The sequence below is a fragment of the Dasypus novemcinctus genome, chromosome 21 (genome assembly GCF_030445035.2).
Source record: "Dasypus novemcinctus isolate mDasNov1 chromosome 21, mDasNov1.1.hap2, whole genome shotgun sequence".
NCBI classification, from domain to species: Eukaryota; Metazoa; Chordata; class Mammalia; order Cingulata; family Dasypodidae; genus Dasypus; species Dasypus novemcinctus.
In genome coordinates this window covers 38,564,065-38,579,133 of record NC_080693.1, presented here as the reverse complement: position 1 = coordinate 38,579,133, position 15,069 = coordinate 38,564,065, and the positions used below count along the sequence as shown (strand labels likewise).

General features: G+C 38.0%; 1 protein-coding gene across 5 annotated transcripts in view; it reads left to right on the top strand.

Annotated features, from left to right (window-relative positions):
• The window catches only part of MYO1D (myosin ID), a 367,466-nt gene that overhangs the window by 72,845 nt on the left and 279,552 nt on the right, over window positions 1–15,069 (top strand). For all 5 annotated transcript variants that reach the window (XM_058283862.2, XM_058283863.2, XM_071210496.1 and 2 more), the window contains exons 2-4: window positions 9,933–10,141; window positions 12,096–12,189; window positions 14,557–14,722. In XM_058283862.2, coding sequence (XP_058139845.1) covers window positions 9,933–10,141; window positions 12,096–12,189; window positions 14,557–14,722 — 469 coding nt within the window. The remainder of the gene's footprint in view (window positions 1–9,932; window positions 10,142–12,095; window positions 12,190–14,556; window positions 14,723–15,069) is intronic.

Genomic DNA, 15,069 nt, shown 5'->3' with positions numbered 1-15,069 from the left:
TGGTATCTCTGTTACTGCCTTAAATCTTTTCTGGAACAGTGTGATGGGAGTGTGCATAGAGGTGGGGGGGGATGAATACAGGGGCAGAAGAGGAATTATAAATAAAATACATAATTTAAAAGCCCTCTATGGTTGTGCTTACTTTGTGGCATTGTCTGTCTCTCTGATTCTCGAGTACAACAATACTAGGTCTTATTCTTCTCTGTAGCCCCAGCTCTTGGCATTGTGCCTGACACGTGGGCACTTAGTTACTCAAGTGTTCACGAAGGCCCACGGTCAGTAACTACAATAGCAGGGCCAAGATTCAAATCCAGGACTGCCACACTGTGTGACTCTAACGCGCATCATCTTTTCAACATGTTGCCCTACCCATCTCAGGAATTTACAGTCTCACAGAGGGGATAAATTAATTCACCCCATCACATGGAGACCACAGTTTTACCAAAAAAAGCAAAAGAAGCTTTGACCTTTGGGAGAAATTCTCATCTGAAAACTGGGAAAGGTGAACTGAACTTTATTGAAAGTTGGCAGCCAGTGAACATTACGTAAGTTTGGTACATCAGTGAAGAAGGGGGTCAAAGTTTTATGTACTTTGAAAATAAAACTCTGCAATATAGACTGCCTTTCTAAGATGGATTGGTATCAGTTTAAAAACCCATATCCAGGAAACAGAAACCCCCATAATTGTAGGTGGAAGTATAAGTTGGTACAAGCATTTTGGAGAATAATTTGGCAGTTTAAACTGCACATACTCTTTGAACCAGCAATTCCAATTCTAGAAATAGATCCTACATACACATATGCACGAAGGTATACATACACATATACATAAAGAAATATATGTATAGTTATATTTATTGTGGCTTTTCTCATAGTAACAAAAGATTGGTACAACATATATCTAATAGGAATTTGATTAATTATTGTATATTCACCTACGAAGTGGAATACTATGGATGCATAGAGAATGAAGCTTCTCTCTATGTACTTATATGAAGCTACAACCAAGATGTATATTTTAATTAAAGAAAAAATTGCCATGTAAAAAAAAAAAACTCTGTGTATGCATATGTTTTTGTATGCATAAACTATTTCTAGAAGCATTCACAGCAAACTCATAGCAGTGGTTGCCTCTAAGGGGAGAAACTGGGGGGAAGGTGAGAGGGCCACTTTTTACTTTTTACTCACTTATGAATTTTTTTACTAAGAATCTGTATTGCTTATGCAAAATTGATCAAAAGCTTTAAACTCACTAGATAGAGACTTAGAAGTTGGACATTTTTATTGGCAACTCTTAATTTTTATATAATTCCAAATGTACAAAAAAGCTGCAAGAATACAAGAAATATTCATTATCAGTTGTTTACATTTTGCTCCATTTTTTAAGTCAATTATTCTATGTGTATTTTATTTTTATTTGTTTTAAAGATTTATTTATTTATTTCCCTCCCCTCCCCCCCCCACCCCTGTTGTCTGTTCTCTGTGTCTATTTGCTGCATCTTCTTTTGTCCACTTCTGTTGTCGTCAGTGGCACAGGAATCTATGTTTCTTTTTGCTGCATCATCTTGTTGTGTCATTTCTCCATTGGGCGGCACCATTCCTGGGCTGCCTGCACTTTCTTTCGCACTGGGTGGCTCTCCTTAGGGGGCAAACTCCTTGCGCGTGGGGCTGCCCTAGGCGGGGACACCCCTGCGTGGCATGGCACTCCTTGTGTGCGTCAGCACTGCACATGGGCCAGCTCCACACAGGTCAAGGAGTCCCGGGGTTTGAACTGCAGACGTCCCATGTGGTAGACAGATGCCCTAAAAACTGGGCCAAGTCCGCCGCCTCTGTGTATTTTAAAAGTGCCTGTAAGTCTTTTTTTTTTTTTTTTTTTTTTACACTTTGAGAATAAGTTGTAGAGATTGTGCCACTTTACTACTGAATCATTCAGGATGATTTAGGAGAACAAGGCCCTTTTCTTTTATAACCACAATATAATTATCAAAATCAGGAAATGTAATTTTGACACAATTTTTGTGTCTAATTCATAGAACATGTTCAGATGTCATCAGTTTTCTGAATAATATCCCTATAGCCCAGAGTCCAGGATTCAAACTAGGATCACACCTTGCATTTAGTCATCATATCTCTTTAATTTCCTGTAATTTGGAATATCCCCCAACCTTTCTTTGTTTTTCTTGGTCATATTTTCCAGGTATTTTGTAGAATGTCCTTAAATTTAGATTCGTCTTATGTTTCCTCCTGATTATTTTCAGGTGATGTATTTTTGGCAGGATGCCACATAAGTGATGACGTGTCCTTCCTGTGTGGAGGTGTATAATGTCTGTTTGATCCAATATCGGTGTTCCTAACTTTAACCACCTGGTGTAGGTGTTCACTGTGTTTCTCTACTGTGAAGTTATTTTTCCCTTTATAATCAATTAGTAACTAGTGGGGCAAGATACTTTGAGGCTATAAATAACTTGTTACTTATCCCACTTTCAACTAATAGTTTTAGTATCCTCTGTTAATTTTCTAACTCAGTCATTCCTTCTGTATTTAATGGACATTCTACTCCAAAAAAGGACTCTTCCTTCTTTCTTTATTTACTTGTTTATATCCATGAGGACTCATGGATTCTTATTTTCTTCATTGGATTACAGTCTGCTAATACATTATTTTAATGCTCATACAGTTCCGTATTTGGCCAGTGAGAGGCTATTCGAGCAGCCTTCTCTATCCTTTGACATGCCCCTTCTAGGCCATAGTCCAGATTTATTTAAGTACTTCCTTACTTTCTGACTCTACAAGATATTCTGTGTTCATCTTGCACTTTTCCTGCAAATCTTCTTTTCAATCTATCTTTTTTGGTGTTCAGGTGGTTAGCCCACTTTCTAACATCTTTTATTGACATTTGTTATCATTATATTTATTTACTGCTTTGAATTGTCACATTTGGCATATGCTAAAGTCTTCATGAACTCAAATTATGTGATCTCTTATCTTCCACTTCTACAATTTTTTCCTTCTACTTTGTTTTTCCATTTCATTTTGCTCAATTTTCTGTCTTTTCTTATCTCTATTTTTAGCACTATCCATTCCTCCTGTCTCAGAGGGCTGTGTATTCTTTATATTCTTTGCTTTCATGCAGAAATGTTTGTCCATAATTTTTCTACTTCATGGCATACTTTTTTTGGTGGTTACTCTTTTTTTTTTTTAAGTTTTCTTTTTCTTTTTTATTTCTCTCCCCCCCCACCCCAGTTGTCTGCTCTCTGTGTCCATTTGCTTTGTGTTCTTCTGTGTCCCCTTGTGTTCTTGTCAGCAGTACCTGGAATCTGTGTCTCATTTTGTTACATCATCTTGCTGTGTCAGCTCTCTATGTGTGTGGCGCCATTCCTGGGCAGTCTGCATTTTTTTCATGCTGCGCGGCTCTCCTTATAGGGCGCACTCCTTGTGCATGGGGCTCTCCAATGCGGGGGACACCCCTGCGTGGCACGGCACTCCTTGTGCACGTCAGCACTGTGTGTGGGCCAGGTTACCACATGGGTCAAGAAGGCCCTGGGTTTGAACCCTGGATCTCCCATGTGGTAGGCAGATGGCCCTATCCACTGGGCCATATCCACTTCCCTTGGTGGTTACTTTTCATCTGCCTTTTGTCCATTGTGTTCCTTGCCTACTTTTTTTTCTTGTAGAATATTATCGTGTACCCTGATTCACTCTATCTGATTCGTGTATCTGATTCACTTCGATTATTGTCATTTTTAAATAGGTATGATGCATTCTGAGATTTCGAAAGCATGTGTGGAAGGGCCAGTAGACCACCAAGTTGGAGATCTGTTAACTCTAAACCTTTTCTCACCAACATTCTGCCTTGAATTCACAAGAAGTTTGCCTCACTAGCAAGGAAGCCCCATATGTATGTCGTGAGACTTGTGGAGGATGGTTTAGCATTATCCCTTGTAGCAGATTGATATGGTTATGAATTACAAAAATTCGATTTTGGATTATGTTTGTAATCTGGTCTGTACCTGGGTGTGATTAAGTTATGATTAGGGCTTTATTAGGCCACATCATTAGGGCACCAAGGGGTGGGGACTCACAGATAAAAGGCATGGCAAAGGACAGGGTTGAGTGCCTTTGATGTTGGAGTTTGATGCTAAAACCTTAAGCTGCAGCCCCAGGAAGTAAGCTCACAGAGGAAAGAGAAGCAAGCCCCAGGAAGGGAGGAACCCAGGAAGCCTGAACGCTCACAAATGTCAGCAGCCATCTTGCTCCAACAAGTGAAAAGAGACTTTGGTGAGGGAAGTAATTTATGCATTATGGCCTGGTATCTGTAAGCTCCTGTCCCAAATAAATACCCTTTATAAAAACCAAACAATTTCTGGTATTCTGCTTCAGCATCCCTTTGGCTGACTGGTACACCTCTTTTCATTTATCAAGATTCTCTGCTGTAGAGCAATTTACACCAACTTTTTCTCTTCTACCTTACTACTCTGACAGCCTACTTTTGGCAAAAAAAAAAAAAAAGGTAATTTCTACTTATTTCTTCATTTAGCCCCACCTTTCAGCTACGCAGAAGTGTCAAAGGGCACTGCATTCTGCATCCTGAGACCTGGCCAGCTAGCAAAAGTTTGCTGCTTTCAGCCACTCAGGAAATGCAGTCTACTTTTGTAGAACTCTCTTCCACTGCCTGAGGTTTGCCATGGTATATGTTCACTCTTAGCAACCTTCTCAGCTAGGTCTAGTTTTCATTGCACTTGGTAACCTTTCTTCAGAGATGGTGCTTCAGAGTTAACAGCTTATTTGTTCTTTTGTAATAGATGATGTTTCCTCTTCTGTTTTGTTTGGGCATTTTGGTGGTGGTTCTCATTGTTGATTTTTTTCAGAAGGTAGAATAGGGCCAAGATAATTACTCTGCTCTCTTAAATGGTAGTCCTTTGGATGGTATTTGAAGTTGATCCTGGACCCAATCCTAAAGAACTTAAATAGTTAGAGGTCAGTAAAAGACTAGGAGACAGCAAAGGAGACTGAGAAGAAAAACCAAAGAAGCAGAAAGAAAACCTGGAGCTTGTGCCCTCATAGAAGCCAGAAGAAGAGTGTATGGAAGTCATGGAAATGGAAGTCAAAGTCAAATGCTGCTGAGAAGCTAAGTAAGATGAGGACAGAAAATGAACCAATGAATATAACTGTTTCATTGGGAACTTAGTTTTGGGAAGTTTGACCAAGCACTGAAGTGCAGGAGTGGAACCCAGACTGGAGCTGGATGAGGAGATAATAGGAGCAAAAAAAATGACAGCAAAACGTGTAGATGAACACCTCTCCTGGGAAATATGGAGGTTCAGAGCAACTTATGATTTCATTTGTATTCAATGTGGAGGAAACCAGGACAAACCAATGAGATTAAACAGCTCCTATTCAGAAAGTATATTCCTCATGAAATAAATGAGTAATATGTATTCATGAGTAAAGATTTTGTTAAATACATGGTGAACTAGTCACAGAAAATTTTCTCCTAATTATAATTGATTCCATCAATTTCAAGAAGTCAACTAAGGATAACCCTGAATTCTGTTAGTAGGTGAACATAAATTAGAAGCCTCAAGAATCCATTTGAGGGAAGTGGACTTGGCCCAGTGGATAGGGTGTTCGTCTACCGCATAGGAGGTCCACGGTTCAAACCCTGGGCCTCCTTGACCCATGTGGAGCTGGCCCATATGCAGTGCTCATGCGCGCAAGGAGTGTGGTGCCATGCAGGGGTGTCCCCCGCGTAGGGGAGCCCCACGTGCAAGGAGTGCGCCCGTAAGGAGAGCCACCCAGCGGGAAAGAAAGTGCAGCCTGCCCAGGAATGGTGCCGCACACACGGAGAGCTGACACAACAAAAAGAGACACAGATTTCCGTGCCACTGACAACAGCAGAAGTGGACAAAAAGAACAACACACAGCAAATGGACACAGAGAACAGGCAACTGGGGCAGGGAGGAAGGGGAGAGAAATAAATAAAATAAATCTTAAAAAAAAAATAAAAGGTGATGTAGAAGAAAAAACTTTAAAAAAAAATCCATTTGAAATCTCATAATCTGAAATAGTTTCCTTTTTCTCTTCTGCCCAGCTCAAAATCAAATAGGTTTTCATCCCTCATAGTCAGTTTTCAATTTTGTCCAGTTTCTCTGAAATAATTATAATGTCCCTTTCTCTCCTTTCTACTGCCACACCCCTCACCGAGGACCTTATTTCTCTCTTTAGTTAGAAAGGTGTTCACTGGTTCTCGTTCAGATTCACATCAAGTTAAACCTTCTTTAGCCTGGCTCTCAAAGCCTGTCACACAGTGTCACATCTTGCCCCATCAAACTTTTCCAACTGTTCCCTGACATTTCCTAATACAGCTTTCTACTGTGGTTCCACCAGCCTCCTTCCTGTTCTTCTGATCTTGCCGTGTGGCTCTGCCTTCACCGTTAGTGTTATTCCCCAGTTAGCACTTCGTTATCTCTGGTGCCATTTCACAGGTGTTGACTGTGTCAGCCCCACCAGTGTCTTATTCCTCTCTGTAGGCTTGTGTGTACAGTCTGCCTGAGACCAAGCTGAAGGAGCTGCTGACATCTTCACTTCCTATTGTAGTTGGTCTTTTATATAAGCGACATAAATTAATGAGGCTACTTTTTTAAAAGAAATGTTTCAAAATTCATGTTCAAAGGGCTATTGTGTTTCAGAGTCATCCTGTTTATATTGTCTCCATTTCTACCCATACATTCAGAACGTTTTAGAACCTCTTTGTTTCATTCAGAAGCAAATAAAAATATCTGTCCTTTTCAATAAATATTTTTTAAATTCTTAAATTAAGTTTTTAAAAATAAATTACTATTAGGGTATCCTAACCATTTAGGACGCTCTAAAGAAAAGATCATAGTACTGGTATTGGAAACCGGGTGTCACGAGGGACTTCAAAGAGGAGCAGAGGCTTTTAAACAATGAGTGAGGATCTGCATTCCAATCAAGCAGCACTGAAGAAGGCGCTGGGGAAAGGGTGTGTTAGGCAGAGGGAACCCGTGGGCAAACCCAGGAAGGCATGGCGCCCTGGAGAATTGCAGAGAGCTCGTGTATGTGTTTTGGAGGTGAGGTGTAGTTCAGAGTTATAGAACAGTCAAGAGAAACGTGGAAGTCAGAACACAAAAAGTCCTTTATGCCCTGCTATAGAGTTCGTGTATTACTCTTTAGAGTTCCCCATTGAAAGGAGTTTATTGTTAGGATCTTGGCCACCACACTATGTACTTCTGTTGTGTTACCTGTTGTACTATATTGTTATTTTTTATTTAAATACTTCACTGTTCTTTATTCCTTTTTCATTTCCCAGGGTCAGGGCCAGTATCTGGCACAAAGTGCATATTGAATAAATATTTGAAAAGCGAATTCTAAAAGTTTGCCATAAAAAGTCCACTCACAGAAGTCATAGAAACTGTTCTCTCGTGAGAGATGGTGTCTCTCCACTTGCCCTCTAGGATAATTTCAGCAGTTCTTCCTGGAGGCAAAACAAGCGGGTGACTTGATTACCTAAGTGTTTACTTCATATCCTAAGGCAAATTTTTTTGAAATCTTACGTTACTATTAAATTATATACTGGCGCCATCTAGTGGTGTTTTTAAGACAGCCAAATTGGAAGTATACTTAACCAAGTGGTGAATCTTAGCTTTTCATTATTTTTTGTGGGTCCTTGAAAATAATTTATATGAACAGTTTGCTGTGCCTTGTAATTGAAAGTTGAGGAAGGGAACAGGATTATGATCATGGAATTCATTCCTCATGTGTAAATACTGCTGTGATTTAAGTAGCAATGTTAAGAAAACAAAAACATTAAAATCTTCATGTATAATATCACTGGAAGCATAAGATTGCTATTTTTTAAATACTTAATGCCAGGGATTTAGGGGGGTATAATTGTTACCATTTTACAGATGAAGGAGCTGAAACACATGGAGGTTAAGTAGGTTTTAGAAGGTCTCACTCCTATTAAGTTTGCAGCATGAGTATTCAGACCCAGTGCCAAAGCCAGTGCTTTGAATTAGGATATAAACTTTCTAACAACATGGAAGGTGCATAGGAAAACTACATGAGAAAAATGTGCAGAGAACTTTAAAGTGGTTAATAACATTTAAATGCAGGCTACTTGATAAAAATCCTGGTTTTAATTTATTGTTGACATTATTAGCATCTGTTTGTTTCCACTCCTACTTACAGCAGGTAACCTTCATTCCAGCATCAAGGAAGTTTAAGGTTCTTGTCTTTTGGTCCCAAATGCTTAGTTGTTTCCCCTGCCCCAGTGGCTAGACAGCAAGTATACTGAGCAACATGGCAGCTAACCAGGAACCAACATTTTGCCTCCCTCTTGGCCCCCTCTGCATTCTGCATTTAGAATATACATCCTTCTGTGCTCCTGCTTTGACCCCTGCTTGTGTAGAAACAGTCATCTGGGTTTCAGCCTGTATCTGCTTCATATTTTTACATATGTATCAGTTACTGTGTAAATAGGGGCTATATATGAATTTAAACATTTTTGTATTTAAATTTTTCATTATAAACACATGTAATTTTTTTCAGAAATATCATATCATATATGATGGAATTTTTAAAAAAGATTTAGTTTGTTTATTTCCCCCCTCGCCCCTCGTTGTTTGTACTTACTGTCTACTCTCTATGTCCATTCACTGTGTGCTTATCTTCTTTTTAGGAGGCACCGGCAACTGAACCTAAAACCTCCCATGTGGGAAGGAGGCACCCAATCGCTTGAGCCACCTCCGCTTCCTGTTTGTCGTGTCTCTCATTGTGTTCCCTTGTTGTGTTTCTTCATTGGGTCATCTCATTGCATCAGCTTGCCATGCCAGCCCATCATGTCAGCTCACTGTCTTGCTTGTCTTTTTTATGAGGCACTGGGAACCAAACCCAGGACCTCCCATGTGCTTAAGTCACATCTGCTTCCCTGAAGGGATTATTTAACTTCTTTCTCCCTTTTTCCCTGTGAACTTGCTCCCAACTGCCCATATTATCTCCCTCCTCATTTCCCTCCCATCCACATCATTCTATCTTATTTATAAAAGGTTGTACAAAACAGAGCATATATTCTTCCATATTTTCCTCTGTTTGTGTAATCACTTATAAAATACATATACAGCTATACGTACAAGTATATATGTAGAGTGGGGTTTTTCACCTTCGTTTTATAGGAAAATAATGGGATGATACTATATATACTTTTAAAAACGCACATACCTTTTTCAGCGAGCTAGCCTGCTCTCGGCAATCTGTCTCACAGTAATAAAAGACCTTGTTTACAGGTTTGCAGGTCAAGAATGGTTTTTCTTTTTTTTCTTTTTTTTTTTTTTGTAGTATTGTTCATAGAGGCAGGAAGAATGAAGAAGGATTGAATAAATGATAGTATATCTGCACCACGGAATATTAGGCTGTCATTTTTGAAGAAATTAATTTGATCTATACTAGAAGTGTCTCTTCCATTCTTTGTTATGGATTTGTACTGTTTTTATTCCTTTACCTGCCTTTAGTGAGGTTTCAAGAGGGAGAGGAAATTAATATGTGTGGATAGTCCTCTTTATAATTGAAAATCTGGCTAAGTGGATTTCAGTACTTCCTTTAACTCCTATTTCTTTTCCTCCCATAGTTCCTGCATTGCCTTATACTGCCCCCAGCCCCTTCTTACTCTTCTCTATTTTGGAAGCAGGATGCCCCCAACTTCCCACCAGTTAGACGTCTTCTTTCCTAGCTCTTAACCCCTACTGGTCTTTTTTTCCAGCAGCATCTGGAAGGGCACAACCTCAAGCATTGACTTAAACTCAGAAATCGTTCCTAAAGTATTTGAATATGCATGGAAATAGAGAATCATGAGAAAGAAGGAGCATTTCTATATAACCACAGCTGGTTTTTCCTTTTCTTTTGCTTCGATACAGATTTGAAAAAGGGCGCATCTACACATTTATTGGAGAAGTAGTTGTTTCTGTGAATCCTTACAAGTCGATGAACATCTATGGGAGAGACACAATTGAGCAGTACAAAGGACGTGAGCTGTATGAGAGACCGCCTCACCTCTTTGCTATTGCTGATGCTGCTTACAAGGCTATGAAGAGGCGATCAAAGGACACCTGTATTGTGATATCAGGTATTTGGAAGGGTCTCCTGTGCTCCTGAGCTCAGACTATATTTACTTTTTTGGTACTCAAGGATCCGAACAATTTATTGAATCTCTTTTTTTTGTTATAAACTTAAGCAATCTCATAGGGAAAAAATGCAGTGAACATTAAATACCAAATTATTTCTATAATTTCTGATCATCTTCTAGTCTAGTTTCATTTCCAAATACATGTGACACTTGGATGGACTCCTTGTCAGTTTTCTAGACAGAGCTGACTTGGAAAATACGTCATCCGATCTCAAACACATGAAAGTACTGAATAAAATATAACAAAACTATTTTAAGTAATAATAGATTATAACCAAGAAAATGAAATACTAAGGTACCAAAAATGAATGAACTCAAAGTCATATTTGAGAATGGGAGTTAGAGTTGAGGGGTATACAGAGGCATGGGGCCAGAAATAAGCTTTTTGAGCTGGGAAATAGTTTTAAACCCTGGTAAGGAGAGACACAGACCATGGGCCTGTGTGCCAAAAAATGGACCTGTACTATCTGTGCAAAGTTGAGCTCTTCAGGGATCTTGTGTAATGAACAGGGAGCAAGAAAAGTTCTGCCCAGAATGGCCTCCCCAAAACTGTGGAAATTTTCTTTGGTGCTAATAATACCTCCTAAGTGCATTAGTCAGCTATACTTTTGAAAACACTTTTATGATCATCATCCCAGTTTGGTTGTCAAAACAGCTTTCTTAGTAGTAAGTTGTTTTCCTGCTTTGTAAATGAGAAAGTCAGTGGTTGGAGATTTTAAGTAATTTAGTATTATAGATAAAGAATTATATTCTAGGATTAAATTTTATTTAAATCATGAAAGCAATATTGCCTGCTTGTTTAAAAAATTACCTAAGTATATAAAGTAAAAGCAAAAGGTCTCTTCCCCTCGAATACCTCTTGCACCCCAAAATTCCACAATAACAGCTAACAGTTTAGTGTTTATGCTTTCATAGATTCTCTTTGCATATGCAAATGCATATAGTCATACATGTGTTTGTAATTATATTAAAATATAGTTGTATTATAGAATTATTTTCTACACACTGTTATATAACATGATTTTCCATTTAACAGTATACACTGGATGTGCACTAGAGTACCTAGTGCTCTTTTTAACAATTGTGTAGTATTCTGTTTAATAGTTGAGTGATAATTTATTTACCCAATCCCCTACTGATGGGCATATTATTTCCAAATTTTAACTATAACAAACAGCATAGTCTACAGAAATACTCTGAAATCTTTGGAGAGGATGATGATGATGATGATGATTTGCTTATGTGAGTATTTTTTAGTATTTCCATAGGATAAATTTCTACATAAGAGTTGTTGGGTAAAACAGCATAAACATTTAAAAATTAGGTACTTCTAAATTGAGCCTTCCACCTAATTATACCTGTTGTCATGCTTTTCCTGTAATACTGTGTGTCTAGAGTTTACTGTTTCTGTTTTCACTAAAATTACTCTAACGTCTACTTTCTGAAAGGATTATATTTCTTCTTGTTTAAGAGTAAAAGAAATTTTGTATTGGTAAATAAAGTTACGTGTATTTAACTGTGGCTACTGTTTGAACCACTAGCTTGCTTCTTTTATGCCAGACTTAGGAGTGTCTGCCAAATACTTAGTTCAAGGAATTAGTTTATCACATTTTATCTCTGGATTCCTTTACTAAGTAAATCTTAAGTTGTAGTTTAGTCACTATTTTACTGTATAAAAGTTTTGCTTTTTTCCACGTGTTCCAGTTGTTAGAATCAAACCATATGTTAGAATCAAAACAGTATGAAATAACCAGAAAAATCAAAAGATGAACCAATGCAACAAAAGGGATTTTAAATGAATAACTAATGTCAACATTTTAAATTATTCTATTAAAAATCCGTTTGTTCCTGGTTTAAATTATAATGTTAAGCCCTGCATGATTTTTCCCTCCAGGGGAAAGTGGAGCTGGTAAAACGGAAGCCAGTAAGTACATTATGCAGTACATTGCCGCCATCACCAACCCCAGTCAGAGAGCAGAGGTTGAAAGGTAAGGGTAGAAGAAAATGGGCAGGAATTCTGACTGGAGCATCATTTCCATTACAGACATGACTAGACCTAAATTCTGATGTAAATTGCTTTGATTTTCTTGTTGCATACTGTCTCTGTACTTTTATTTACATTGACATATCTATTTCTGTATTTGTTTTTAATAGAAACATATTACTATGGCAAGCTTTACCCAATTATTTAAAATAATAATAATTACCCTGAGACAAATGAAAGTGTCCCCATTCCAGCTGTTAACTGTTGCCTTAACTGTGGCCCACAAAGACATTACAGTGTGCACTGGTGGGTTTGTTGTTCAAGCTCTCACATGTTCCTTGCTCTTTCTACCACACCAATGTTTGTTTTTAAACTGTGTTCTAAGGAGCCTCCCCCTCCTTGCAACTAGAACCCACTGATATAGGAGTTCTAAAGAAGATTTCATTTTACAAGGGATTCATACCACATCATGCTACTGCCACAATAAGACAAGTAATACAGCCGGTTTGGGGCCCAGCATTTAGCACAGTGCCTGGCACATAGTATTTGCTAAGAAATATGTAAGGAATGAATATATGGATTTTTAAAATGTGGCTATCAAATAATATGACTTGACTTGCTTTTTGGTGTGGACTTTTTGAAGAGAAAAGTGTAGTTTGCCAAAGTGGCTACTTCTAAGACTAATGCTCATTTTAATATTATATATAAATTCTGGTAAGTTGGGTTTTTGTAAAAAATATATCTATCTATCTATATATATATTGCATTACTGATGAGTCACACCTCATTTACACCTCACAATCTTCAATTTTATAAATAGAAACATAGGATACTGGATTGATGTGAAAGAATGAGAATTTAGACTAGCTACCCTACATGGGTTTTCTTCTTGTCGTTGGAATTGGGCTGGATTGACAGGTCAAATGAGGCATGGTTCTTAATTGTGACATCCACACTTTTAATTCTGACTTTGCTATCTGATTTAACAAGGATATCAGTACATTTTCTTAATTAAGTTCCTTAGGGGAGTAACAGGCTGAGACTGAATTAATTTTATTATATTTCTAAGCTCAATTAGTATAGTAGAGTATAAGACATTTGTGACTGTATTCATCTTTCAAAAGGATACCTTACCATAGTTTCATAGATAATTTCGTTTATTTACCATATGTTGTCCTTTCACATCAGCAAGCAATTTCCCCCCACATTTTAAAACTATGCCTTCATCTCTGAAGAGATAAGGTCACTTGCAGTCATGGTGAGAAGAACCATGCATCTGCTACATCAAGCTATTTCTGCCAGAATCCCTGCATAAGAGAATTATATCAATGAAATAAAATTAAGGACTTTGTGGGAGCAGAGGTGGCTCAAGCCATTGGGTGCCTCCCACCCACATGGGAGGTCCCGGGTTCAGTTCCCAGTGCCTCCTAAAAAAGAAGACAAGCAGGCTGGCTTAATTCCATGCTAGCTTAGGCGAAATAACAGTAACAGAGAGCAGATGGAACGCAAATGAGGGATAGGGGAAAACAAGTAAATAACATAATCTTTAAAAAAAAAAAGGGATTTGCATGAAATTCAAATGTATCCGTTGGGAGAGACTACTTTGTAGAAACTTAGTATTTCTTGAGTAAAGTAATGAAATAATTAACTGGTATAAAGGAGAGATTCCATACAGATTCTGACAATATAATGAGCAATTTCTAAACTTACTTGTAAAGACCAAATTTTTGATATATACCTAAGTCTAATAAAATTATTTTACTGTTTCAGGCTTTGTAAGCAAGCACTTTTTAAAAATATATGATATTCTGTATCATGCATTCTTTTTCTTTTCAAAACTGATCCTTTAAATTTTTTTTAAATAAATTAAAACATGTTCTTTTGAGAAACAGAAAGTATTGAATTATGGTGATGGTGAAATTCCCCTGAAATCCCAACATGCCCACCTTGTCAACCTTCTGCTTAGCTAACAACAGTGAGGTGCACTGTTCCCTGCAGTTACTAAGACATGTGTACATGCCCACTGATGCATGTACTTGCATGTGCACACATACACAGACACATAAGGATCCTGCCATCTGTCGTATTCTGTGACTTGATTTTTCATCAATTAGTGTATCCTGGACAGCTTTCCCTGCCAGAGCCTATTAGCATATTTCATTCTTTGTAGCACCTGTCATTATACTGAGAAAAATAATTTTTATCTATCCCTATTGCGGGGCATTTAGGTTATTTGTAATTTTTTTATATTGCAAACAATGCTGCATTCAGCATCTTCGTATAATATTTTCATGTGTTTTAACTAAATGCAGTTTTTTGAAAAGGTGTGGTCTCTAAAATTTTTTATGTCTGTCATTTATCTGTGTTAAAGAGTGAAGAATATGTTGCTTAAGTCCAACTGTGTCTTAGAAGCTTTTGGAAATGCCAAAACCAACCGTAATGACAACTCAAGCAGGTTTGGAAAATACATGGATATCAACTTTGATTTCAAGGGAGACCCTATTGGTGGACACATCAATAACTACTTATTGGAGAAGGTAAATTGTGCTTCATTTCTGAAAGTAATGTTAATACATGCTGAATGTTGAAAAAATACCTCATTGTATCTATGGAATTTCTTTTATTGCTTTAAAGTAGTTTTTTTTTTTTTAAAGATTTACTTTTTATTTATTTCTCTCCCGTTCCTCCCCCTCCCTCACTGTCTGCTCTCTCTATTCATTGTGTGTTCTTCTGTGTCCGCTTGTATTCTTGTCAGCAGCACCCAGAATCTGTGTCTCGTTTTTTTGTTGCATCATCTTGCTGTGTCAGCTCTCCGTGTGTGCGGGGCCATTCCTGGGCAGGCTGCACTTTCTTTTGCGCTGGGCGGCTCTCCTTATGGGGCGCA